A 27,557-nucleotide genomic window follows, 5' to 3' on the forward strand; every position below is an offset into this window, starting at 1 on the left:
TCACTGTGACCAACAAGACATTTTATGTTGGAGACTGCACCATTGGCCACGTTCATGACCACGCCCCGCCAGCCCACCACCTAAATTATGATCCAAAAAAACACTGGGCAGAAGAACAATATTCTCTCACTCTCTCTGCAGCAAGCGGGATGCCACATCCTTAGTCCGCATGGTCCTAAAGCCCCCTCTCAGGAATTCTTTTCGCCCAATTATTAGACCATCAAACGGTTCGGGGCTGCACCCCGGGAAGCCTACCCCGAACAACGCAGATGGCTTGGTTATACTCCACTTGTTCAAGAAGTGTCTATTGATCCACATGAGAATGCAACCTCCTAGTCTCCACTGTCTGCTCGGGCGGAGAGAGCACAAAACACGATTAAAGGTACAATCTGCAGTATTCAATCGCCATTACCCAGTGCTTAATTTGGACCGGATCATGGCACCTCTCCGTTTTGGACTGTGTTGTCCCGGAACCTAATTGGCCAGACCCGTACCGGGTCTCTAGTGGCGTACCTCTAGTGGCATGAACACTTATTTGAACTTCTCTCGGAATTGATCAAAGTTCATTCGAGTTGCCTCTTCATGGTTTGCCACATCCTTAGTCCATTGTAATTTATGTTTGAGACCAACGCTTGGCGGTGGCTGTGTGAGAAGCGTGCCAGTATCTCTCACATAACTAGGATATTCGCTTTCTATGATCCATCTCTGCTCTGATAGACATGAGCCTGCAACTCTCATCTCTCCAGTGTTGCAATTCATCATTTATTTCCTTATATCATTTTTTTATTTATCCTTTATTTAACTAGGGAAGTCAGCTGAGAACAAATTCGTATTTACAATGACAGCCTACCGATGAACAGTGGGTTAACTGCCTTGTTCAGGGGCAGACTGACAGATTTTTACCATGTCAGTTTAGGGATTCGACCCAGCAAATGAACTGCAGCACCCCTGATAAATGTAAATACACTTGCCAAAGTTATAGAATTACTGCTGTCTGTTCAGAAATGAAATAAATAATTCAGAATACCCTACTACACCATGAGAAGGCCTATAATTTAGCAACAGAGGATCAATAGCGTTTTTTATAGCCTAGCTGTGGATTGTAGCCCAATAACAAGGAATAGAACAAGGAATAGCTTACATTTGGGAACAAGCAGCAAATATGTCTGGAAAAAAGCAGCATGCAGACAAAACAAACCGTTCACAATATTTCAAATACAATCGAGGAAAAACACAGGTTGGAAAGCAAATGGCTCCTGCTGAAAAGAGACGACTATGCTACCAAAATATTTCATCGACTTCCAAATATTGTTTTACAAGAGAGAGAGCGAGAGATGTAGGCTTTTGGTATGAGCGCGTCCGCCATCACAAGCAAGTGAGCTGCGCATCATTCGGTGAGTCAGTGAAACTGGAAAGCATTTTTAGGACTAATTTCCTCTTCATATTGTAGCCTACAATATGTGTCTCCACACACACAGGCCTGGGCTATTAATGGATTCAACACGAAGTAGTTTTTATTGATCTCATATTCTCAGTTTGTCAGTGTTAAAGTAACCTGCCATTTCGATCATGTGTGTGGTATTAAAAAATATTCTGCCAAAGTCTCTAGTCATGTAAAATGAATGGATTTATAAAACGCCAACATTTTCCCGGACATTATGCTACTAAAAATGTTCTCCGTGTTTGCAACTTGTGTAAGTGCTTCTACTCTACTGCCACTAGCAAATGCGATGATCTGCATGCAATGCTTTATTATAAAGGACTTTTTTGTATGTGTTCCGGTACTTCAGAACCTCCCCAGGTCTCCCCACTCCAGTGCTCACTTTATGTTCCGGCACCTCCCGATTTACACATTAAGCACCCGTATTACCATAAACGGTCATAGTTTAAAGCCCATATTGTACTGCAAATACCGTATAGTGATTCAAGGGAATATTTTGTATTTATTTAACTAGGCAAGTCAGTTAAGAACAAATTCTTATTTATAATGACGGCCTACCACGGCCAAATCATGACGACGCTGGGCCAATTGTGCACCGCCCTATAGGACTCCCAATCACGACCAGTTGAGATACAGCCTGAATTTCGAACCAGGGTCTGTAGTGACACCTCTAGCACTGAGATGCAATGCCTTAGACCGCTGCGCCACTTGGGCGCCCTGGATTGGTATATCCACCATTGTTTTAAAGTAGGCCTAATGATATACACTGAGTGTACAAAACATTAAGGACACCTTTCTAATATTGAGTTGCAACTCTCATCTCTCCAGTATTGCAGTTCATCATGTATTTCTTTGTATGTGTGTTTTGTGAGTCCACCAGATCAGAGGCTGTAGGGATGAACAGGGAAGTTCTCTAAGTGCTTGAATTTGAAAATGTTCCTGTCCTGATAAGCATTCAAAATATAACAACTACTTTCGGGTGTCAGGGAAAATATATGGAGAAGTACATTATTTCCTTTAGGAATGTAGTGAAGTAAAAGTTGTAAAAAAATTGAAATAAAGTAAAGCACAGATACTCCAAAATACTTAATTAGTACTTTCAAGTATTTTTACTGAAGAACTTTACACCACTGATTCTTGCATTCTAAGTAACAGGCTCTCTCACTATCTGGCCAGCTTTCTGATGAACAGAATGGCTTTAGGAAAGCCAGAGCATGTATAGAAAATATCTAAACCACAGGAGGTTGGTGGCCCATTAATTTGGGAGGACTGGCTCATAATGGTTAGAGCAGAATAAGTGGAATGGTATGAAATGCATCAAACACATGGTTTCCACTGATCTATACTGTCTAGAATTCAAGAGAGAGAACCAACTTCTGAACAAAAACTTCCTGTTTTATTGATTTTCAGAAGGCTTTTTATTGGGTGAGTAGAGACCTCCTTGCTTTTAGACAAATTAAAATGGGAATTGATGGATTATTCTTTGATGCTATCAAAGCTCTTTATCTGACTCCAGTTGCCTGTATTTAGGTCAGTAACCTCAGGACTGGCTTGTTTCCAACCCCTTTACGGTGTAAAGCAGGGAGACACACTCTCGCCCACTTTATTTGCACTCTATGCTAATGATTTAGCCCTACAAATCCAAAATGCTAAACTTGGTGTTGAAATTGCAGATATATTCCTTGGCATCTTGTTGTATGCTGATGTCATAGTTCTCCTTGCTTCCAGATTATGTAGAATATTGTTAATTCACGGTGTACTAAATCGACACTAGTGATGAATCAAGAGAAGACCTAGAAGGGTGTGCAGAGAAGTGGACACGACCCCATTATTCTACACTGGGCTCTATAATTACCTTGGTTTCACACTGGATGAACACATGGCCGTTGAAGATGGCCTTAGATCACTGGCAGAATCTGCAGGTAGAGCCTTGGGGTCAGTGTTTAAACCAATTGAAAATATATAAGGATGTGGCTTACTTTCAGCTGTATACATGTTGTGGGTGTCCAGTGATGGACTATGCTGCTGGGGTGTGGGATCCAACGTGCTTAATAATTGTAACAATGTTCAAAACAGAGCCTTCTGTTTCTTGGAAGGTACAAACTGACTGGGGTTGGGAACCATGTGTGCCATGGATCATCTATGGAAAAGACTGATAAATGTGCCAGAACACAGAATCACTAATAAAGTGTTAGACTGGGATCTTACTCATAACAATTCTCTATCCCACGGAAAGTTGTCTATTTTTGTTGTGATATATTCAGGAACAAATTACTATGTGATTCACAAGGAACAATGGCCAGTTAATGTTTGGTGCAAACCTAAACTTAGAACGTACACTTTCACCAAAGAGAACTACAACCCTGAACCATTATGTCTGCCTGAGCCTAACGAAAATCCGACACCCTCCCTCTGGCTATATAGACGGGTAGATTTAACAGAGCGCCTGAAGAGGAGACAATGTGTCTACTGTGTGATCTTGGTGAAAACTACATCTATTTAGTGTTTTATTGTCCTCTGTAAGTGGATCTAAGACATGTTGTGTTGTAAAAATGGTGATGATAACCCTGAAGTATTCTGGTTAAGGGACAAGCAGAGGCTTGAACTGTGTTTCAGACAGGGCGTATTTTAGATGGCTCGGTTTGTCCACAATGCCTGAAGGAGAAATGTACTGTTTGTGTAGTGTGGCTAGATGGTAGCTGTACTGGGCATTGTTATTGTATGAGTATCATTTGTAAAATGTTCATTAGTTCGGTCTTATTTTTGGACATAGGCGGCTCGAAAGAACTCAGGCGGCCCACCCAAGACTTTTCTATGCAGGAAAAACCCTGCTGCTGTTAGTTTTCAAGACAGCGGTGTGTGTAGTAGCTTGTTTTCATCAAACTGGTGTGGTGAGATCTCTTGATCCGTTGGAAAAGGATGACGGATGCTTATTTACTTACCATGACGTCTTTATGAAAAGCCATTTGACCATCTGACCATGGCTCTCAGAAACTCAAAAGTAGAGCATTATACATGGAAAAAGTTTGAGAAAATGGTGCCCTTTGGGATGCCTTCCGCCTGTTGAGCCCCGCCCTGCTTCTTGTAAACCGTTTCTTCAGCCCATCACCCCAGTTAAGCAAATGAAGGAGAGAGGCTGTGACTATAATTGATGTAGTAAATGACTTTTCTTGTCAATGACTTTATTTGATGAACTTCCTTTATGGTGTGTGTCCCCCTTTTTGAAGGTGGAATAAAGCCAAGACATCCCTCTGTTCATTGATGGAATATTCAACAGACTGAACAGACTGTTGAATATTCCGTCATTAGTTGCATTGCAGTTGTATGTGGTGATACTGCCATTCAGCCTCATTTAGCCTTGGTATGGAATAACTGATAACTGACAGGCTCAGACCATATCCATAATGACTATAGGGAAAGTACTAACTCTTCAAGACCCTATGGTCTGATGGCTTTTGATAAAGACGTGATGGTAAGTAATGGAATCCAGGGTTCTGGGTGTGTGCAGAGTGGGATCAGTTACTTGATGGGGGAGAAAGAACCAGTGGAGGCAGCAACAAGCAGGTAGAAGGAGGCCAGGTGAGATTGGCCCAGGCACATCTAGGAATCAGGACACCAACAGGCAGGTAGAAGGAGGCCAGGTGGGATTGGCCCAGGCACATCTAGGAATCAGGACACCAACAGGCAGGTAGAAGGAGGCCAGGTGAGATTGGCCCAGGGACGTCTAGGAATCAGGACACCAACAGGCAGGTAGAAGGAGGCCAGGTGAAATTGGCCCAGGCACGTCTAGGAATCAGGACACCAACAGGCAGGTAGAAGGAGGCCAGGTGTGATTGGCCCAGGCACGTCTAGGAATCAGGCCAGGGTGTTCTCAGTTACGGTCCAAGAGTCTCCGTAAGGGGAGAAAGAGAAAAGATGAGTGTTAGTGAGAGCATGGCTAAAACAATAGTACACATCACAGTAGAGAATAATCAATGATGTTGCTGTGGACACTGGATAATCTGACACAAACACACACACTTGTTTGACCTCGCTGTGATACTACTGGCCTACTTATGTTACCTTTCTGAGTCAATTCAGGTATCATTCAATGTCCTGCGTTTTTGTTAACCATGACAGCCAGCATTGTAAATAAAGAGATGTGCAGAAAGATAAACAGCCTCTGTTTCTGTGGATCCTTTCCCCTAATGTATTTTTGTGTCAGCCAGGCCCATCTTTTCAAAGAAATACAATTTGTTTCGATCTCTGAGTCAAATAAATGTTTTTGTTCCGGTAACCAGATAATCCGGACAATTGTGGTAAACAGCGCCCCACTCAGGCAGAAAACGTAATGTTCTATTTGAGCAAAATCGTCTTGTTGTCATCACAAGAAAATCCTAATAATTCATGTAAAGAACGCCACAGTCAGGCAGAAGAATCTGACTGTTCCATCATAAAGTGAGAACAATTCGTTTTCCTGGCTGCTAATTAGAGATATTATAACAGTAAATGAATAGATGACTGCCATAAACCTGTCTCCAATACAATCGCATAATTTACACAGACCCACTGCGGAATTTGAACAATGAATCTCTTTGTGAATAGGTGCCCCGTGGTCTGTTTTGTCAAGGAGGTCAACGTATTCCAAACACTAGTGGTAATCAGATAATCGAGATAATTTCGGTAGCAAATGATGCCCCTCTTCTCGTATGTACATTGCGAACTGTCTGGACTCATTGGCATAAGCTACAGACGAACACAATTAGCATTTTATCGATGGCAATTTGAATGCACAGAGATACCGTGACGAGATCCTGAGGCCCATTGTCGTGCCATTCAATCGCCGCCATCACCTCATGTTTCCGCATGATAATGCACGGCCCCATGTCGCAAGGATCTGTACACTATTCCTGGAAGCTGCAAATGTCCCAGTTCTTCCATGGCCTACATACTCACCAGACATGAATTCCCAGTCATGTGAAATCCATAGAGTAGTGCCGAAAGAATGTATTTAAATTGACTGATTTTCTTATATGAACTGTAACTCAGTAAAACATGTGAAATTGTTGCATCTTGCTTTTTATACATTTTCTCAGTATAAAAGTAAAATGATGAGGACAGGCTACAACATCAAGAGCCAACAGGTAGGCTGCTACTTAATCATCTGAATGGATTTGGAAGGGGAGAAAGAGCACAGTTAAACTTATGTAGACTCAATTAGCCTAGTTATCGTTACCTAGCTGAGCTTAACTAGTTTCTCTCGGTTTAATGCAGTCAAGACAGGTACTATGTAATCAGATGAGATGATAAATAACTAGCAATAAGTTGGTTTACCAACATGAGCCGATTTGGTTGCTATCTCACTCCCCCTCCGTCTCCCTTCGTCACTCAGACGCACACCGTCACGTCTCAGGTTTAAACAATAATAATATAAACTCTGCAAAAAAAGAAACGTCCTCTCACTGTCAACTGCATTTTCAGCCAACTTAACGTGTAAATATTTGTATGAACATAAGATTCAATATCTGACACATAAACTGAACAAGTTCCACAGACATGTGACTAACAGAAATGGAAAATTGTGTCCCTGAACAAAGGAGGGGGGGGGGGGGGGGGTCCTCATGGACTGCACCAGATTTGTCTTGCTGGAAATCACGCACAGAACGAGCAGTATGCCGCGTGGCATTGTCATGCTGGAGGGTCATGTCAGGATGAGCCTGCAGGAAGGGTACCACGTGAGGGAGGAGGATGTCTTCCCTGTAACGCACAGCATTGAGAATGACAACAAGCTCAGTCCGATGATGCTGTGACACCGCCCTAGACCATGACGGACCCTCCACCTCCAAATCGATCCCGCTCCAGAGTACATGCCTCGGTGTAACGCTCATTCCCTCGGTGTAACGCTCATTCCTTCGGTGATAAACGCGAATCCGACCATCAGTTGTGCGTGGCCACAACTGATGATATACTCTACTCTATACCATCTATACCATCTACTGCATCTTGCCTATGCCGTTCTGTACCATCACTCATATATATATATATATATATATATATATATATATATATATATATATATGTGTATATATGTACATATATATGTACATATTCTTTATCCCTTTACACTTGTGTGTGAAAGGTAGTAGTTGTGGAATTGTTAGGTTAGATTACTCGTTGGTTATTACTGCATTGTCGGAACTAGGAGCACAAGCATTTTGCTACACTCGCATTAACATCTGCTAACCATGTGTATGTGACAAATAAAATTTGATTTGACACAGTCATGGGAGAATGGAGTACAGGAGGGGTCTAAGCACACACCACTGAGGGGCCCCGTATTGAGGGTCAGCATGGCAGATGGGTAGTAATTTAAATGTTTTAATCTCATTTTAAAACATACAATCTACCTGCAGTGAAGCCGCTCTACATTTACATTACATTCAGTCTTCCAGCAGACACTCCAATCCAGAGTGACCCACAGGAGCAACCTGGCTCAAGCGCTCCGCCCAAGGCCACAAGGACCGGATCTCCACCAAGTCGAACTGGGGACCCAAACGAGCAACCTCTTGGCTACTGGTCCTAGCTACCATTCACCAGGCCACCAACCATCCAAGATCCCCCCCCACAACCCCCCCACCCCCTGAAAAAAACTCCCCCGCCACTCTCCAACCCCAAACCCCTCCCATCCCTCCCAAGACACCGTCCCACTCCAACCCAACCAAAACCACCACCCACCCAATGCACCAACAAAAATAACTAAAGAGAAAAATGAAGAAAAACAACAATGCTAAAACAAAAGACAGGAAAAGAAACATCTGAACAGCAGGCCAACTGTATACGTTTGAGTGCATGTGTGGCACTATTTACTTGTGTGTATGTGTGGGTCCGTGTGTATGCATGTTTGTGTGTTTGAATGTGAGTGTGTGTATGCGTGTTTGTGTGTTTGAATGTGAGTGTGTGTATGCATGTGCAGATGGGTTGATACCTACCCTCACCACCTGGGGGTGACCAGTCAGAAAGTTGTAGAGGGAGGTGTTTAGTCCCAGGGTCCCGAGCTTGAGTGGACTATGAATGCTGAGCTGTAGTCAATGAACAGCACTCACATAGGCATTCCTCTTGTCCATGTGGGAGAGAGCAGTATAGAGTGCAATAGAGATTGCATCATCGGTGGATCTGTTGGGGCGGTATGTGAATTGGACTGGGTCCAGAATATCTGGGATGATGGTGTTGATATTCACCATTACTAGCCTTTCAAAGCATTCCATGTTTACAGATGTGAGTGCTACGGGACAATAGTTGTTTAGGAAGGCTGCCTTTGAGCTCTCAGGAGCAGGGACAATGGTGGTCTGCTTGAAACATGCCAGCTGGTCTGAGCATGCTCTGAATATGCACCCTGGTATTCCATCTGTCCCAGCTGCCTTGTGAGTGTTAACCAATTATGTGTATAAACTCTGGATTGCTAATGCCATGTATTGGACATTGAGAGGCTTTGAAGCCAACGTTTGGCCATATTGGCTCTCACTGGTAGGAGCAGCCCTCCATAGCAATTAATGGAATTCTACAGTATTTCAAATAAATGTTTCATGGACAAAATTACACCTATTTAATACGTTTGTTGTTGTAGTGGGGGCATTAGCAATCTAAAAAATATATACTTTAAGGAAAAAGTGATATATTTTGTCATGTTTTATTTGTATGTTTAACTCACATAATATAAGGTGTCTGTAATATAAAAAAGTAATGTAGGCATTAATAGTTAAACCACTGTTCCCCGGGCGCGGATGACGTGGATGTTGATTAATGCACCCCGCACCTCTCTGATTTAGAGGGGTTGGGTTAAATTCAGTTGAATGCGTTCAGTTGTCTAACCGACTAGGTATCCCGCTTTCCCTTCCACATAATGAATCCATTTCTGTGCTTCCAAAATATATGTTTTTACAACCGTGGGGGAGTGCGGATGGTTTCAACACAGCGCCCCCTCACAGTCATCTAGTGTTTATATAAATAATTGGCGTTAACTTAACAATTGCCCCAATGGTACAAATAAAGTTTGTTTTATGGATTCGTTATAATGAATCTCAAAGTCTACAATCCATAACAAATCAGCCTCTAAAAGTTTCCCGACATTGTTTGAGTGAGAGTATTGTTCTGATACGAGAGTCCACGTCCTGTACAAGTCATCGTATGACATAGGAGGAAGTGAAGGCAGCAGTTGCAAGATATAGTAATTTAGCCAGCTAATCTCAGATACATTTTTTTTTATCAGAGAAGATATGTCAGCAAGCATGCAAATTAAGGTAATAACGTTCTCTTGTTGAAATGTTTGACTTCTCGTGACAAACTGACCAATGCATTATGCACTAGCTAGAATGTTACAATTCTACAGCGACACACGTGTCACATTATGCTAGTATTAGCTAACCAGGATATAGCTAGTTCGCTAGCTAGCTATAGCTACACGGACAACGTTAAACTCATGTCTCAAGTATAAACTTTATAGCTTGCAGAACTAGTTAGTTCACTAGTAGCTAGCTAATATCATGCTAGTAGGCATCCGCTAGCAGTCAAACTGTATCACGTATTTCACCATAGATAGCTACTGTGGAATGGTCATTGACATTACTCCACTTCGATGCACCTACCTAGCTATTAATTTATGTGACAGGTCAAGAGTGTGACTAATGACATGTATATTCTTGCTAGATTGGAATCATTGGAGGCTCTGGCCTTGATGACCCAGACATATTGGAGGGAAGGACTGAGAAATATGTAGACACACCTTATGGAAAGGTAAGTTAAAATTCTACATATTCTATGTGGTAGGCAGGCTGTCTCTGCTATGAACAAACAATCATGCGCACCTTTGAGTGATGCACGATATCGACATTTCCGCCATTTTCTGGTTGCTAAAATTCTAATAGTTCTCCTAATTTCAGTGTGACAAAACTAGCATGTATAGTGTTGAGAATCATTGTACCATCCAAACCGCTGTGAAATATATTTTCCATAACCAAAAATATTTTATTTTCAGCTGTTTTGAAACTGGTGTACAACACCGAAGTAAAAGACTCAAACTAAATTTAAACTCCAAGCATAGAAATAGCACACACAGAACAGATGTACCGCTTCTTAGACTTGCTTTCAATGAGAATGACGGATCCATTTATATGTGAATTTGGTTGGGTACCACAAAAATTACATATTGCAGCTTTAAAATGACAAATGCCACCAATTTTAGTCCTGAATGTGGCAATGCTTTCCATTGTGTACAGCACAGCCATTACTAACCTAATATTGGACGAAAGGAGCCTAACATTACTCCATAGGCCAAGGACTTTGTGTCAGGGTTCCCAACTGGCAGGCTGAATTTAGCCCTCGGGTGTAATGTTAGGCTCTGAGCAACAACAACGTTTTTAAATTATGTTGTAATCAAATATATATTTTTCGGGCTTCTTGCGGTCAATTTGCAGTTTACAAATGATTTGTACTTAAAGGGAAAGGAGATGCCTAGTCAGTTGCACAACTGAATGCATTCAACTGAAATGTCTTTCTCATTTAACCCAACCTCTCTGAATCAGACATCCACTTCATTGGCGCCCAGGGAAATGTTTGTTGTTTGGGGTTAACTGCCTTGCTCAAAGGGCAGAACGGCAGATCTTTCAACCTTGCTGGCCTGGGATTTCAAACAACAACCTTTTGGTTACTGGTCCAACGCTCTTAACCGCTAGGCTACCTTCCGCGGTTATGTTCCGGCCCCCTGGCCATCCGCTAAAGAACTAGATCAACGGTCCCTGACATACATGTTCTGTTTCAAGGGCAAATTAGCTCTGGAAGCAAAAACCGCTAAATACGCCATCTAAATGTGAGCCAAGGAAAGCTCCCCGGCCAAACCCTTCCCTAACCCGGACGGCGCTGGGCCAACTGTGCGCTGCCCTACAGCTGGCTGGGATTGAACCCCCGGCTGTAGTGGCAGTTAAGACAGTCTACAGTAAGTATATATTTTCCATTTGTGAAATCATTTGATGTGATATGAATGCAGAGGGGTTTATGTTCCTGTAACCGTACCGCATTGAGCCTCCCGAGTCTCAGATTGCTGTGCCACTCGGGAGGCTCAATTGTGGTTTGGTTCTAGAAACATAAATCCCTCTACTTGAATGTCACAAGAAAATATACACTTACTGTTTTAACACAGTTGCAGCAGACAGTATTTTTCAGTGACAACACATTTGTGGTGTCTGTCTTCCGTTTACACAGGTGTTTGGAGACACCGATAGTTAATTAGCACAGGTAGTCCACTCTGTCTTCTGTCTGTTTTCAGTAAACATGGAAATATGCCCGTGTGGGAACCCTATAAAGTTGTGTATCAATTTAACCTTTAGTTTTATGCTTCCAAAACCGTACCGCAAGCGATGCGTGTTAATTTTCAGACCGAGCGTAGTGGCTCTTAACAAAACTCCCCTCTACAGACGACGCATACGTCCAATTATTCTTATGTGTAATGACTTTCAGTTCCATTACATAAGTCATTGGCTATCTAGTGTGTGTAAGCCTAACTGTTAAGGAAGTGTAGTTTGTCAACTGGAGACACACATGGTGTGTTGATACTATGCAAAACTTATACAAAATGTGTAGCTTTTTTATTTGAAAGATTTTTCTTGATGTTATGAAAGATAAGGGGAATATCGGCATAGGTTTCGAAAACCAGTTTGAAAGTGATGTTTATTGACTTTTCTAAACGTTAAAACACAGCGACTGTAGTTCACATGGAGCCAAATGTGGACAAATGTAACTGAGAAGGGTTTTCCTAGAGCTACATAGCCACGCACATTTACATAAAGCAAAATGGCCCTTGTCTCACGATTGTTGAATAAAATTATATTTAATTTTACTCTGCCGATTGTCCGTGGGGTTGGTCCTTCAGCTGGTCAAACTGTTTGACAAAATATCCACTGGAAAGTATTCTTAAACAGACTTCAAAACAGGCGTCTCAGAGCATGTGTGACAATCAAGATGTTTGCTCATGCGATGCATGTATGTTAACCAAAGTCTTGCAGGTGTTTACATGGTTTTGCGCATGTGCCAGGGGATCGAAATTTCAACGGCAGTAGCCAGGTATAACATTTTGACCAGCTCAAGGACCAACCGCACAGATAACCGGTAGGATTATGGAAAATCTATTTCACAGGGGTTTAGATTCTACACTATACATTGCTTGTTTTGCCACAAACTAAAATTAGGCAAATTATTAGAATTTTAGCAACCAGGAAAGGGTGGCGTGATTTCCACATAGTGCATCTTTAAACTTAGAATGGTTTACTTGACTTTTATACTCCTATAAATTGACTCCTTAAAATAATTTAATCTGTCAAGTTTGCCACCGGCGTGCTGCTGTAGGGAAGTAAAGCGGAAGTCGAATCCATCACTTCCATTGTTTGGCTGTGTCCATAGCAACATTTTGAAAATGAGGTGGATACCAATAATTGGTATAACAGTCTGGTTTATTAGGCAACACCAATCTCTTTGTTCCAGTGTAATGCCAATATTTTTTTACCAACTGAAAACTGTGCCTTAGATTCTACCTAATAACATCTCTTCTCTTTTCCCCCCCGACAACCCAACCAGCCTTCAGATGCCCTTATAATGGGGAAGATCAAAAATGTTGAATGTGTGCTCCTTGCAAGGTAAGCAGTGGAATGAATTGGAGAATCTCAATTGCATTCTCTTTGCGTCCTCTCTCCTCACCTCCTTCTCAAAACCCATTGGAGGAGGATGAGGCGAGGAGAGAGGACACGAGGAGTATGCAATTGAGATTCACCCGTGGAGAGATCCTAGGTGTACTGAACCAGATGAACTCCACCTCTGTTTCTTATGAATTTGTGCCATCTAGTGGCTGTGTGTTGCAATTTTAAAACATATTAGACCTGATCTCTCTTCTCCACACCTAGGCTAAACATTCCCCCAATACCAAATCCACCACTAGCCCTCTAGCTAACTTATGTAGATGTCTAATAATCAGATAGGTATACTTAGAATGATTTTGTACAAGTTTTTAAAAAACATTTGCCCTTTTTAGAAGTGGAGTTTGTAAACATATTGCTTAGCCTACACATACAAATCCTTTCAGAGATACATAAGTTTCTAGGTGATTAGGTGCTATAGGAGTCAAATTAGAGATTCATTTTCAGCCTTTGGTAAACACTGAACTATTCATACTCCACATTATACTGGTCCCTAGGCATGGGAGACAGCACACCATCATGCCAACTGACGTCAACTACCAGGCTAACATCTGGGCGTTGCGAGAGGAGGGCTGCACACATCTCCTGGTCACCACGGCCTGTGGTTCCCTCCGGGAAGAGATCCAACCAGGAGATATCGTCATCATCGACCAGTTTATAGACAGGTGAGGGCCAGTTTCCTAGGCCTGGAGTCCAGGACTCACAGAAGGTTGAATCCAGGCTTGAAATGAGAATGAAAGCAGTCTTTTGGACAAGGTGGTTGGCAGTGGTTAGTTCAGTTGTTGTTGTCTATTGAGTGAGTCCAAATCCAATGCTTCCCTGGTATATGCACTGTTATGTACACTGAACAAAAATACAAATCCAATGCTTCCCTGGTATATGCACTGTTATGTACACTGAACAAAAATACAAATCCAATGCTTCCCTGGTATATGCACTGTTATGTACACTGAACAAAAATACAAATCCAATGCTTCCCTGGTATATGTACTGTTATGTACACTGAACAAAACTACAAATGCAACATATAAAGTGTTGGTTTCATGGGCTGAAATAAAAAATGTCATTGTCCCTACGCAACAAAAACCTATTCCTCTCAGATTTTGTCCACAAATTTGGTTACATCCCCGTTCTCCTTAGCCAAAGATAATTGCAGGAATGTCCACTGGTGCTGTTGCCAGAGAATCGAATGGTAATTTCTCTACCATAAGCTGCCTCCAACTTCGTTTTAGAGAATTTGGCAGTACGTCCAACCGGCCTCACAAATGCAGACCACATTTTACCACGCCAGCCCAGGCTGGGCCTGGCTCCCCAGCGGGTGGGCCTACGCCCTCCAAGGCCCACTCATGGCTGCACCCTGCCCAGTCATGTGAAATCCATAGATTAAGGCCTAATGCATTTATTTCAATTGACTGATTCCCTTATATGAACTGTAACTCAGTAAAATCTTTGAAATTGTTGCATGTTGCGTTTATATTTTTGTTCAGTATAGATATGGAGTAAAAGTCAAACGCAGCCTATCTGTAAATGCTATCAATTGAAAGTGTAGATATTGTTTAGGTTTCTACATACCTGATGGAGTATAAATAGAACGGTACGCGTGTCATGGCAAAACAGAATGTTTGTAAAGTCATGGGGGTAGAATTACAGTCGGAATGACAAGTCATCAAGAGAGAATCTCAGTTATTTGAAGAATTATTCCCAAGTCACTATCTCTGAAATGGTCTGGTATGGCTCAGACAAGGATTTCTTCATCTCTCAACCATCTTTCTCCTGTTTAAGTTCAGACAGTGCGACATCTATCTCAACTGATAACATTCAAAAGAACTTGCAAGTTGTCCATTTTTTTCCCTTCCAAACAGTGACTGATGCTGAGTGTGTGTATAGTATTCCAGCCTGGGGCAAGGCAACAACAAAGGCCATGGTGTCAAACAGAAACAGACGGTGGCATCCAGGCTCACATTACTCATCTCTGAAGGCCACGTTCTCTGACTGGTATTTCTGATAGTCAACGACTCAACTATCATCCCACGGCTACCCACCGTTCATCTGTCTCATTTCCTCATTCCCTAAAAGAACCAATAAGAGAAGGAACGAGATTGTGTGTCATGATTGGTGGATAGTCGATGCTCTGAAACGGACTCTGCACTGAGGGCCCGGGACTTGGCGGAGTACAGCTGCCACGTGTGTCACGTTGTGGCTAGAGCTGCATCCTGAGAGGAAACCAACACTTCATTTTTTAAAGAACTGACAGGATTTATAGGGTTTTAAGGTCTGCTGGTTTGAAACAGGGGTTTTGTTTTTTTTGTTCAATATGTGGTTTGCTAGTTTCTTGTGAAGGAGGAGGACAGTGAGGTTTTGAATGAACTGAGACCTAGGATCTGATGAGGTTGTTCTGTTGACTGGCTGTTTGATACCTTTTTGTAGGAAGTGCTTGTATTACCTGAAGCGTTGTGGAATGTGCTTAGGGCGTGAATTGTGACATACCGAAAGTTCACTGTGTCTATCCCCCATGTCGTAAGCTGTTTATAAGGTTCGACTGTGTTTCAGTGAAAGCGATGAACTCATGAGAAATAGGCCTAGGTGGAAGGTTGCATCACAAATTGATCTCATTTGAATAAGGATGCAGTGAGGGAATCACTGGGAGTAAAACCATTATGACTGTTCAGTTTTGAATGTTATCACCTTTGTGTCAGTCTATGGGAATACATTTCAGTAACAGGTCGTTTTAATACTTCAGCACCACATCATGTTTCCCACGGTTAGGATAGACCTCTGGACGGCCTTCAGTTGAGCAGCATTGTTTAGTAAACTGTGGCCAGATATGATATCATTTCAGCTCTAGGCCCGGAGAGGCAACAGCAGGGTCCCAACAGTCAGCGACGCAGATTAGCATCTTGTTACTGTACGTACGTAGGCCCGCACCACACCTAGGAATCAACACACCATTCACAAGTGTCTCCTCTCTGGCCGTTCTCACTTTCATTAATAATGAAACAGAAATTAGACGCAGCACATTCTCAGTAAGTTTGTCAGAAATCTCTGTGGGATGATTCCCAGTTGAAAAATTCCCTCTGTGCTTGTTCCCTCTGTGCTTGTTCCCTCTGTGCTTGTTCCCTCTGTGCTTGTTCCCTCTGTGCTTGTTCCCTCTGTGCTTGTTCCCTCCCGGTTCAAGGGACGCTCCAACCACGATTTCAGAACTCTATCTGGAAATGTTGCTGCCCTAAACACATGTGATGGCCATCAGTTGTAGCACTGATAAAACGTGCTGAATTTCAAGTTGTTTGGTGTCCCATTTTCTCTACTAGTAATAGACTAGACTAGACTATTCATTCTGGTGCACAAGCATTCATTGTTTTGATTGGATGGTATTTTTAGGACGATTATCCAATGTGTTTGCCTTAGCAAAGAAATACTGAATAAATGTAAGAAATAATGCATGCTCACCTATTTCCCCCCCATCTCTAGATTCCAAGTTACCACACACAACTCTACCCATTATTCTATCAGAGTGGAACATAACTCCTCTCATTGTCCTGAGGGTGTGTTGCTGCATTGACTTGAATTGTCAGTAGAATTCTATGCAATGGACCGTAAATTGAGAATGTGTCCATGAGGCAGTCCTGTTGATTTGAGAGTGCAGTGCACACAAACCGCTTTGTCTCCAAGCGCTGTCCGTTGTCCAGTAAGTCAAAACGTAGTGCCTCGAATGAGAAGTAACGGATCAGTTCTGCACCCCTCCCTCGGGATTGCCATCTGACATTGACTCCACATCCTCTGTGCCTGACACCTGACATTGACTCCACATCCTCTGTGCCTGACATCTGACATTGACTCCACATCCTCTGTGCCTGACATCTGACATTGACTCCACATCCTCTGTGCCGCTCTCAGAGAAACTATTCGTCATCACCTCCAATCCACCCATATGTGTTGTCTATTTATAGCCTACTGTTACAACAAGCAGGGGCAGTCTCTGTTGGGCAGAATGGGGAACTAACATGTGAGGACTTGTTCAGTCTTGTCCCGCGGCGAAGCATGTGACCCATCAGCATATTTCTGGAAGGGTTTACTTGATGATTACCTTAGTCAGTGAGTTATTTGTTTTGCCCCCTGCTCCTGGTCCAAACCCTGTTGGCCTGTCTAGGTTAGCCAGGGTTTCTCTGCTCCGCCGGTTGGCTGCGAGCATTAACGGTTCACCATGCCTCAGACGGTCTCTGTTCTCTCTCATTCACCACTGGAGCGTTGCACCACATTACAGTATGTGGTACTGGACAGCTGATGTGTAGTGCTAAGATGAGGTACATTTTCCAAACTACAATGAGTGAGCGATACAATACATAACCTAATTATAGTCTCTCTGCTTTAACTAACAGTAGCCAATGTTCCTCCTCGGGAGTCTTGTTGACATTGACAACAGTAGGTTATTTCTCAATCGTGGCATTTATGGAATATTCTATGCTCACATTTTAATTGGGTGGGGAGGGAATAGTCTCTCTGCTTTAACTAACAGTAGCCAATGTTCCTCCTCGTCAATGTCAACAAGACTCCCAACAGTAGGTTATTTCTTAATCGTGGAATTTATGGAATATTCTACGCTCATGTTTTAGTTGGGAGGGAGGGAGGGGTGGGTCAGTACGCATTTCCTGTATAGAATGGTCCTGGAATGCCATGCTGTCTCAGCATTTCTGGAATGTAAGGTCACTCTGTATGGTAAACCAACCTCATCGTTTAGTAGTTGGCTCATGCACACTCACTCTGACTATGATGTACCGGTTCTTCACAATGTTCTCTGTAACAGCTGATTTACTCTGTTAATGATGTGGACACTGGAGAGACTTGTTAGCAGAGCTTCACTGAGCTCTCACTGTGACACCCAAAGCAGAAATGGGTCATTGTATGTGTTGTGTAACTTCAAGCCTCAGTAAGAAATCATCTCCATTTACTGGTGTGACCAAAGGACTCATTGGCTCCTGTCAGTGTCCGTACGGTCTAAATATGTGTTCCTCCTGTCAGTGTCCCTACAGTCTTAATATGTGTTCCTCCTGTCAGTGTCCCTACGGTCTAAATATGTGTTCCTCCTGTCAGTGTCCCTACGGTCTTAATATGTGTTCCTCCTGTCAGTGTCCGTACGGTCTAAATATGTGTTCCTCCTGTCAGTGTCCGTACGGTCTAAATATGTGTTCCTCCTGTCAGTGTCCCTACGGTCTAAATATGTGTTCCTCCTGTCAGTGTCCCTACGGTCTAAATATGTGTTCCTCCTGTCAGTGTCCCTACGGTCTAAATATGTGTTCCTCCTGTCAGTGTCCGTACGGTCTAAATATGTGTTCCTCCTGTCAGTGTCCGTACGGTCTAAATATGTGTTCCTGCTGTCAGTGTCCCTACAGTCTAAATATTTCCTAGTAACATGAGGACAAGGAGTTGTCTTTCTAAGCTTGTCTTTCCTCAGTGTAACGTTTAGGCGGTAGGTAGCCTCAGGGACCGGGGTAGCACCTCACAGCAGCCGGTTTCTGGGTTGACCCTGACTCAGCGCCACAGCTCTGGAATCTGGAGGGCAGCTGCCTGTCGGCATGGCGACAAATGTTAAATGCTGGCTCAGTCCATCCTCACCACCCCTTGAAATATGAAATGTATAATCATGGTAGCAATTGAAATGAAACAGTTCAAAGATCATGGGGAAAATATTAGACCAAAGTTGAGGACACAACAGTTCTCCTGACACGAGACTGAATCCAAACATTACACTGTTATGTGCATTTTACATTTACTGTACTTTTCGCCACAATCCAATCATATTCTGGATACATTCAGTAACATGATAAGAATATTCCTGGAAAATGTGGGGTAGGTGCAACACAAGACAAAAAAATGACAAGGGCTTAAGTGAGCGGACTAACTGGTTTCTCCAAGTGGCCACACACCTTTCCAAAGTGTACACCGTTCATATGTCATTTCAATGCACTTTATGACGAGTCTTTTTTGAGCTCTTCTAGCTGTGCTGTTGAGGAACTAGAGCAGCACACTTGTAGTTGTTTGGAACACAGCCCTGCATCCCCGCCATCACACAACTAAGGTTTACGCTCCATTAATCAAAAACCGCTCCATTATAAATCAATCTGGGACAGGTGGGCATCATTTAAAAGCTGCTCTATTGTCAACATGGCTAACATGATATCAACATGGCTCAATTTACTATAATCCTCAACGTCTCATCTTTCAAAATACATTGAGTCCTCTTATTTACAGCATTTCCCTCACTCGGACAACAAAACATGTGCAAAGGTTTCCCAATTAGCAGGAGGTATGGGGACAACGTGTCAGTCAAACCCATACAGTGCTGAGCTCTGTCATTTTATAACATGTTATTGTACAGCCACTCAAATCTAATTTAGGCATTTATCAGTGCCCAAATCTGCCATTTTCAATCTGGGTGCGAGTGTAAAGGGTTAATAACTAGTCGCCTCCTCCTCCTCTTAAGGGTTTTGGGGGATTCCATGCAGTAATTCCCAGATTTAGTCCACATTGCTAAACAGTTTGGCTCGTTTCAATGTCTGCAGCCATGAAATATCTTATTTTATTCTCAGTTTCTATGGAGATTTGTTTGTCTTATGTATTGTGAGGGCCAGTTGTTGCAAAGCAATGGCTTGTTATTAAAAGACCCTGATCCATTCAGCATGTATTAGTCATTGTGATGACTACTTGTGGATGAGAAACACTGTGTTTTTTGCTACAGTGACAGGATGAATGCCTTTCACATTCAGACACCATTGTTGCCACATTGCACAACTCTAACCTTGAAAGAGAGAAAAATACCAACATTTGCCATAGAATTGAGTCACTCTGGGCCTACCCTGTAAGAATGTAGTCTATTTATAGGATCTTAGAATGTATTTGATAAAGTATTTTATGCACTGCGAGGAAACAAAAAAGTCAGACAGGAAGTGAAGTGTTAAACGGAAGAGAGAAATTATCCCAAGTTCTCATTTTTATCACCAGAATAACTGCCAGCAGGTACGTTCTTCTTGTTTTGACCCCTGAGTGAGACATGGTAGCAGAGTTCTTCCTGTTTTGACCCCTGAATGAGACATGGTAGCAGAGTTCTTCCTGTTTTGACCCCTGAATGAGACATGGTAGCAGAGTTCTTCTTGTTTTGGCCCTGAGTGAGACATAGTAGCAGAGTTGTTGAACCCAACCCTTGTCATTGACCTGTCATTTCCTGTGTCCTCCCTCCCTCCCAGGACGACAAAGAGGGCCCAGACGCTGTACGACGGGCGGCCCACCAGTCCTCCAGGCGTGTCTCACATCCCCATGGCTGAGCCCTTCTGCACCCGGACCAGGGAGGTCAGTGTCCACGGCCCCGTTCCAAATCAACCACGAGCACTTTGACCGGTGTCTGTGGACTGGTTCCAAATCAACCCCTGCCACTACAATGTAAATGTTGTAGTGGTGGGTGTTGCCTGCTGGGGAGTGAGTGAATGTTATGTCATTGGAACACAGGATGCTTGTGAGGGGAGGACTGCTCATAAATGGCTGGAACGGAGTAAATGGAATGGTATCAAATACCTGGAAACTGTGTTTGATGTTTGATACGGTTCCATTCATTCTGTTCCAGCCATTACTATGAGCCTGTCCTTCCCAATTTACGGTGCTACCAGAAGCCTGTGCATTGGAACTTTTGATTGCTGTTTTTGGTGTGTAGTGAGGCTTTGCATTGTTACAAATATTTACTTATTTCTAAGTGTTCATAAAACACACAAACATGGGCACTGACAAAAACACTGACCACTCTCTCCTAGAAAATGACATCACGTCTTTCCCTCCCCATGCCCAGGTGCTGCTGGAGGTGGCGCGCGGCCTGGGGGTGAAGTGCCACCCGCAGGGTACGGTGCTCACCATCGAGGGCCCTCGCTTCTCGGCGCGTGCCGAGAGCCTGATGTTCCGCCAGTGGGGTGCCGACGTTATTAACATGACCAGCGTGCCCGAGGTGGTCCTCGCCAAGGAGGCGGGCCTTTGCTATGCTAGCATCGCCATGGCCACCGACTACGACTGCTGGAAGGAGCATGAGGAGGCTGTGAGTTTTATTTGTTTTGTGTGGAAATTCCCTCCCCATCTTATTTTGTAATTGATTGTATGCTCTGATGAAGGTCTTGCGACCGAAAGCTTAGCCTTATTTTTTTTTGTTCACCTTTATTTAACCAGGTAGGCTAGTTGAGAACACCTTTATTTAACCAGGTAGGCTAGTTGAGAACACCTTTATTTAACCAGGTAGGCTAGTTGAGAACAAGTTCTCATTTACAACTGCGACCTGGCCAAGATAAAGCAAAGCAGTGTGACACAGACAACAACAGAGTTACACATGGAGTAAACAATAAACAAGCCAATAACACAATAAACAAGGCAATGACACAGTAGAAAAAAAGAAAGTCTATATACAGTGTGTGCAAAATGCAATGTAATGTGTGCATTGATCCTGAGTGTGTGGAGATTTTATTCCATTCCATATTTTATTGATAGGAAAGTTAGTATGAGAGGACAGGGAAGACATGTAGTGGGATGGATACGCATCGACGCCCAACGCCGACAGTGGCTTGCAGCCGCTAGTCAGCTACCCAGGCCACAGGGAAGAAGTGTGTGTGAGGTACCCAAGTGTGTGTGTGAGGTTCTGTAACTGTTTCGAGGAGAGATGTTTTGGAATGTCCTCAATTTTCAGTTGCACAACAACACAGGTTATCTGGAAAATTGTTATGCACATGCACCCGTTTCACTAAGATGACGCATTCATGTACTGCATGTGGTCAATTGTCTTGTTACTTGGTAATATGTCTTACATCCGCTTTCACAGCAGTTGGACATTTCCAACTGCATTATTAGGCAAAAAATGAGTGACTAAGAACTGAAATGCGTCAGAGCTTTTTATTTTCACCACAGTAAAACACTTACTGCTTTCATTGTTTCAATTTCTCAGGGCTCTGGACTTTTCCACCACATTCTTGACAAGGTGACATGACATTTAGCCTCACGTGGTATTTAGAGTCAAATCAAATGTAGGTTAGAGGTCACCGTCAGTGAATTCCATGAACACTTTTCATAGAACGATTTCTCCCTGAATTTTGAGAACTAGCCGTTTTTCCTTAATATCCTGTGTGTGTAGTTAGTCACTTCTCCATCAGTAAGAGCCATTGTTTGGTAGTGTGTCTAAAATGTCCGTGACATGAGGGCTGAAGTGACCGTTCCGTTTTACGGCTCTCTACGTGTACTTCAGCTGTCACACTGACCTATAGGTCGACTCAATCTGATTTAAATGCATTTATATTCGTACATAAACAAAGCAGGAATTCAAAATGTCTCAAGTTAATAACTAAATAGTCACATGCCTTTGTCACAAAGCTGTAGCAAAACAAATGCAAATAGTATTTTTCGGGATTTGAAATTGCACAATGACATTTTGTCTAGTATACATTTCCTCCTCGTCAGCATTTTACAGGCAACTGTTTACGTTTCTAATTCTTCCGCCTGATTATTATATCACTCTGAAGTACCACATACATGCACACACACACACACACACACACAACAGCTTCCGAGTGAGTGACTGTCACCCACTATCCAGTTGATAAATTATGTCTGGGGGAGGCTCGGCTTCCCCTTCCTAGTTCCTGCAGCTGACCTCCTGGCCACCCCTCCCCCTCCTTCCCCCTCCTGTTGCACACCCTCTCGCCACATCCTTCCGCCCTATATACGCCTTCCCTCGCTGTGAGCCTGCCAGCCTCCGGTGTGAGTCCTGCCAGCTGAGGTTGAGTCACCGGTATACAGTTGTCCACAGGGCCTGAGAGATCACAACAAAACAGACCCTCAGTTCAGGGGTGTGTTCATTAGGGCACACAACAACAACAACAACAACTGTTTTTGCTGGTCACATGTTGTGGTCACTGTGCTACATTTCACAAAGTAGCTTGGTCTTATGTTGTAGTGCATCAATCATTAAAAGGTTGTATAAGTGAATGTCCCTTGGAGTTCCATGGTAACGTACTATCTTGGGTGGCACACCCCAACTGTATCGTCTTGTTATAAACGGCATGCTGTCTGGAGCTGCATGGCATTTAGCCTAGTCGACAGTGAGTGTAGGAACAATTTCTCTGAATTCATCATAGTAGTTATCTCAATGTAGCCAATAATACATGTATGATTAGATCAAATTGTTTACATGTTTTGCCCCAATCTAAATATTAATAGTGAAAAGGATTGTTTACCATGTTTATCTTATCCTGTGGAGTCATGGCTTTGTAGCCGTATGTATTATAATGGGGTTCTATCATTATTTACTGTACTGGAAGTAGCTATATGTATCACAGCTTGATGCAGCCCTTGCTTGGTCAAAAGTAGTGCACTAAATAGGTGACCAGGTGCTATTTGGGATATAATATTGATGTCATTGGAGCTGCTGTGTCCAAAGTCTCCATGGACACATCACTTTCTGTCTGACAGAGATTGATACCACTCTCTGTGTTTCAGTTATTGTCATGTGTTGTCATTACCACTGATGATATAGGGAAGGACAGAGGTAGGTAATTACACAACAAGCAAGGATTTAACAGACCATTAGATTATCTTTAGTGATTTTCATACTCCCTTTTACTTGAGGTGTTAGCTATACCATGCTTTAAGGAGTACAGGTGTTTCATAAGGTCTTATTTTATAGTCTTATCTAAGCAAACTGTCCTATAGAAATCACTCCACGGGCTAGCTGCCAATGTTTTAAAGAGGATGGGCCTAGCTTTCAGAGCACCCCGTATTACACCCTGCAAGGTGTAAATCCTAAAACGCATGAAGGCACAAAACACATGGAAAACGTAGTATGAAATAAATGCCTGCTATTGAACCATGCTCATTGCGCACTCAAACTGAACCTGTAGGCTACAGTACAGTGTAGGATGTCTGTGTGAACTGGGCTAAGAGCTTTAATTCACAGATGTGTTTATTTTGTACCTCACAATATTTCAACTGAGGCTTGGGTTGAAAGATTTTTATTTTTATTTTTTGCGCCCAAGTTCAAAATGAAGTTGACGTTCGAATGCGGTTGCCTGGAGACAATCACGAGACTGGTAAGAAAGGAAAGTGAAAGTAATGTTGACAGTAGCTCCAGGTCTTAACGTGTCCGACCGGCTCTGTAACTGTCCAGGCGTGGCACTACGATCTTTCACGATGACTGTCAGTTTACTGAGGTTAATTTTCATCAGCAATAGCAATGGGCGATAATATCATGGATTAAGTTAACGCATGTAATTACACAACAAGCAATGTATTTGTGTGTTCAGGAGGGCGTTTTTGTTGTCCGTTTCCACAGATAATTATTTTTATGAAGCGCCTGCTTCGAACAGTTTTGGTTATACTGTAAAAAATGTAACCCTTTAACTAGACAAGTAAGTTATTATTTACAATGGCGGCCAAACCCGGGTGACGCTGGGCCAATTGTGCACTGCCCTATGGGACTCCCAATCACGGCTGGATGTAATGCAGCTTCGATTCGAACCCGGTACTGCAGTGAAGCTTCTTGCACTGAGATGCAGTGTCAGACCACTGCGCCACTCGGGAGATAATATTACTCTTCTTAAAATGAAAGAGAAAAAATGGTGTAGCAGCCCGGATATTGACAAGAAGAAATGTACACATTTGTATTAATAACCTAACCTTTTGACAACGGTATTTTATAAATGTTTGCGTCTCACATTGTGAGGCACCTCCTTTGGTCTTGCAAGTGTTTAAGGCTGTCAGTCGCCATCTTTCTCCATATTCAGAATGTGACTAGAATTTACCGAGTTAAGCACCTCAATCCCACAAAAAATAAACGTATTCATTAAATGTATTTCCTGGCTGTACCAGGTCTGCGTCGACAACGTCCTGAAGACTATGAAGGAGAATGCCAACAAGGCCAGCAGTATCCTGCTCACTGCTATCCCCCTGATTTGCACCCAGGACTGGACCCACACCATAAAGGCTCTGAAGGTAAGATTTACCATTGTAATGTACCCAGGTTCATCTCTACAGGGGGGTTTAAATAGAATTATATATAATTAAACATGATTTATCCTCAGGCAATTAAGTGCTTTATTTTTTTCCTTCTTACCAAGTCAACACAGCAACGTGCAACCATATGGGTTTGTAGGAGAGCTTGTGCTGTTCAGTGTCTTTCTACTAGGTCAAATGCTCAGTAAGCACATTCTCACTGAGTTACTCACTGCTTATTCACAGTTACTCACTGCTGAGTCAGCCTGCATCCACATTGGACAGTTATTGGGTGATAAAATGACCTGTCTTGATGCCTCCATGTTAGGCTTCTGGTCTGTATTTAAAGGGGATGTATTTTAGGACGTCTAGCTCTGAACCTAGTGAATCCTGCTTATAGAACTAATGGAATAGTCCCAAAAGTGATAAGAAATAAATGCTATGTGAACCCAGCTCTGGTGTTCAAGGTGATTTCCCTCAGGACACCTGGCTCTGAACCCAATGAGCCGTAATGTAAAGGCCCTTAGGCTTACCCTCGCTTCGTTATTCATCCTCAATGACACTTCAGTCAGTGAGATGGTGACTAATTTGACGTGCTAAACAGAAATTCCAGTATGGCATGCTTCGTGACGCAAACACTCAAAACAAACGTATTAGTTAGTTTTACTAACAGATTGCGATATGTATATTTTCTAAACTGTTTTTGTTAGTACCTCTGCTACTATTTAGTGTGTGTTTGGTTTCTTTCAGACAACAGCCCAATCCTCAATAATGCTACCAAAACAACATTGAGAACCACCGAAAAGCCTCTCGCCACCCCTGTATATCAGAGAATGACTTGCAACACACCAGCCACCAATACCAACAATGGATTCATCTCTCTCTCGATTCCTCATCAGTGAATCACAAGAAAGTGCCTGATATGCATGTTTTCATTACTGTACATTTGCCAGGATTTCACAACACATTTCAGTAACATTACATCGTTTGCCAGAAGCATACCATTCTGCATCCCACTGCTGGCTTGCCTCTGAAGCTAAGCAGGGTTGTTCCTGGATGGGAGACCAGATGCTGCTGGAAGTGGTGTTGGAGGGTGAATAGGAGGCATTCTTTCTTCTGGTCAAAAAAAAAAGGTCCCAATGCCCAATTTCAGATAGGTGTCCTGACTCTGTGGTCACCTAAAAGATCCCTGCTAAAATAAGGGTAAATCTCTCTCGCTCTCTCTCATTTATATATATATATATATGAGAGTCACTGTTTGTATACTGTTCAGCCATGTTTTCATACTGTAGATACATTTTAGAATGTAACTATGCATTAAAGTATGTCTTCTGAAAGAAAGGTTAAAGGACTTAGTTGGTTGTTTTCATGGATTGTTTGTAACCGGTATGGTCTGTACATGTAGGTCTATGACCAACAAGACTTTTGCACCGAGTATAATTGGAACAGGACATTCAATCAAAAGCAACTGCCACTTCCGTTGATAAAGCCTCAAGCCTGTTTATCCGGCTCTGGGGTGAAGTTTAGTTTAGGTACATATCTAGGATCAGCTTCCCCAATCCTAACCATTTAGTGGGGGAAATGCTAAACTGGCTGAACTGGCTGAAGACCAACTTCACCATACTGTTTTTCCACTTTGTTGCCCTGAAACAAGGTCAAACCACATTGTTGATAGATTCGTGGCTCTTTACTCCTAATTATTAGGTGAGGGAATAGTGGATTCGTGGCTCTTTACTCCTAATTATTAGGTGAGGGAATAGTGGATTCATGGCTCTTTACTCCTAATTATTAGGTGAGGGAATAGTGGATTCGTGGCTCTTTACTCCTAATTATTAGGTGAGGGAATAGTGGATTCAGTGGCTCTTTACTCCTAATTATTAGGTGAGGGAATAGTGGATTCATGGCTCTTTACTCCTAATTATTAGGTGAGGGAATAGTGGATTCATGGCTCATATACTTTCCATAAAATAAAACGCCTTCTTTCATTAAGAAAGACTTCCACTGAGGGCATTATCGATCTGTCTCATCATGTGACGGGATCATCTAAAACGTATCTTCAAAACACTTCATGTTAACCTAGCATTTATTTTTACATGGATTCACAGCTGCAGTATTATAATGTGCTAATAGGGTTCACTTCAGGAAGTAGGCTTAACAGTCAACATGATGGTGGATATTCAGTTATGATTGTGTTCGACTGCATGTACAGGTCAAATGTTTGCAAGTGTGACAAAATCAATAAAGTTATGTAGATTGGAAATGTGCTTTCATTTTTTTAAATCGGGAAGTTAGCTAGAACCTTAACCTAACACTTGTTTGAAGTGACGCATATGGCTCAACATTGGACTTCCTGTCATTATGTTTGCATAATGTCACTCTTCTGTTACAAGTTAAAT

At 42.6% G+C, this 27,557-nt stretch overlaps 1 protein-coding gene across 2 annotated transcripts; it reads left to right on the plus strand.

Annotated features, from left to right (window-relative positions):
• Positions 1-110: 110 nt before the first annotated feature.
• mtap (methylthioadenosine phosphorylase) lies at positions 111-27,421 on the plus strand. Of its 2 annotated transcripts, none has more exons than XM_031814887.1 (8): positions 111-382; positions 10,124-10,210; positions 13,043-13,101; positions 13,656-13,823; positions 20,397-20,499; positions 20,990-21,229; positions 25,039-25,161; positions 25,912-27,421. In XM_031814887.1, the coding sequence occupies exons 1-8, from the start codon at positions 170-172 to the stop codon at positions 25,951-25,953; spliced, it is 1,035 nt and encodes a 344-aa protein (XP_031670747.1). In that variant the 5' UTR covers positions 111-169; the 3' UTR covers positions 25,954-27,421. The 2 variants fall into 2 exon arrangements, with proteins under 2 accessions (XP_031670747.1, XP_031670748.1); XM_031814888.1 differs by lacking the exon at positions 111-382 and adding an exon at positions 9,304-9,717.
• Positions 27,422-27,557: the final 136 nt, after the last annotated feature.

The sequence above is a fragment of the Oncorhynchus kisutch genome, unplaced genomic scaffold (assembly GCF_002021735.2).
Source record: "Oncorhynchus kisutch isolate 150728-3 unplaced genomic scaffold, Okis_V2 Okis07a-Okis12b_hom, whole genome shotgun sequence".
NCBI lineage: Eukaryota > Metazoa > Chordata > Actinopteri > Salmoniformes > Salmonidae > Oncorhynchus > Oncorhynchus kisutch.

Coding starts and splice junctions, on each gene's coding strand:
- mtap (XM_031814887.1), top strand. CDS start 170: ATGGTCCTAAAGCCCCCTCTCAGGAATTCTTTTCGCCCAATTATTAGA. Junction 13,824..20,396: donor ATCGACCAGTTTATAGACAG/GTGAGGGCCAGT, acceptor CCTCCCTCCCAG/GACGACAAAGAGGGCCCAGA. Junction 21,230..25,038: donor GGAAGGAGCATGAGGAGGCT/GTGAGTTTTATT, acceptor TGGCTGTACCAG/GTCTGCGTCGACAACGTCCT.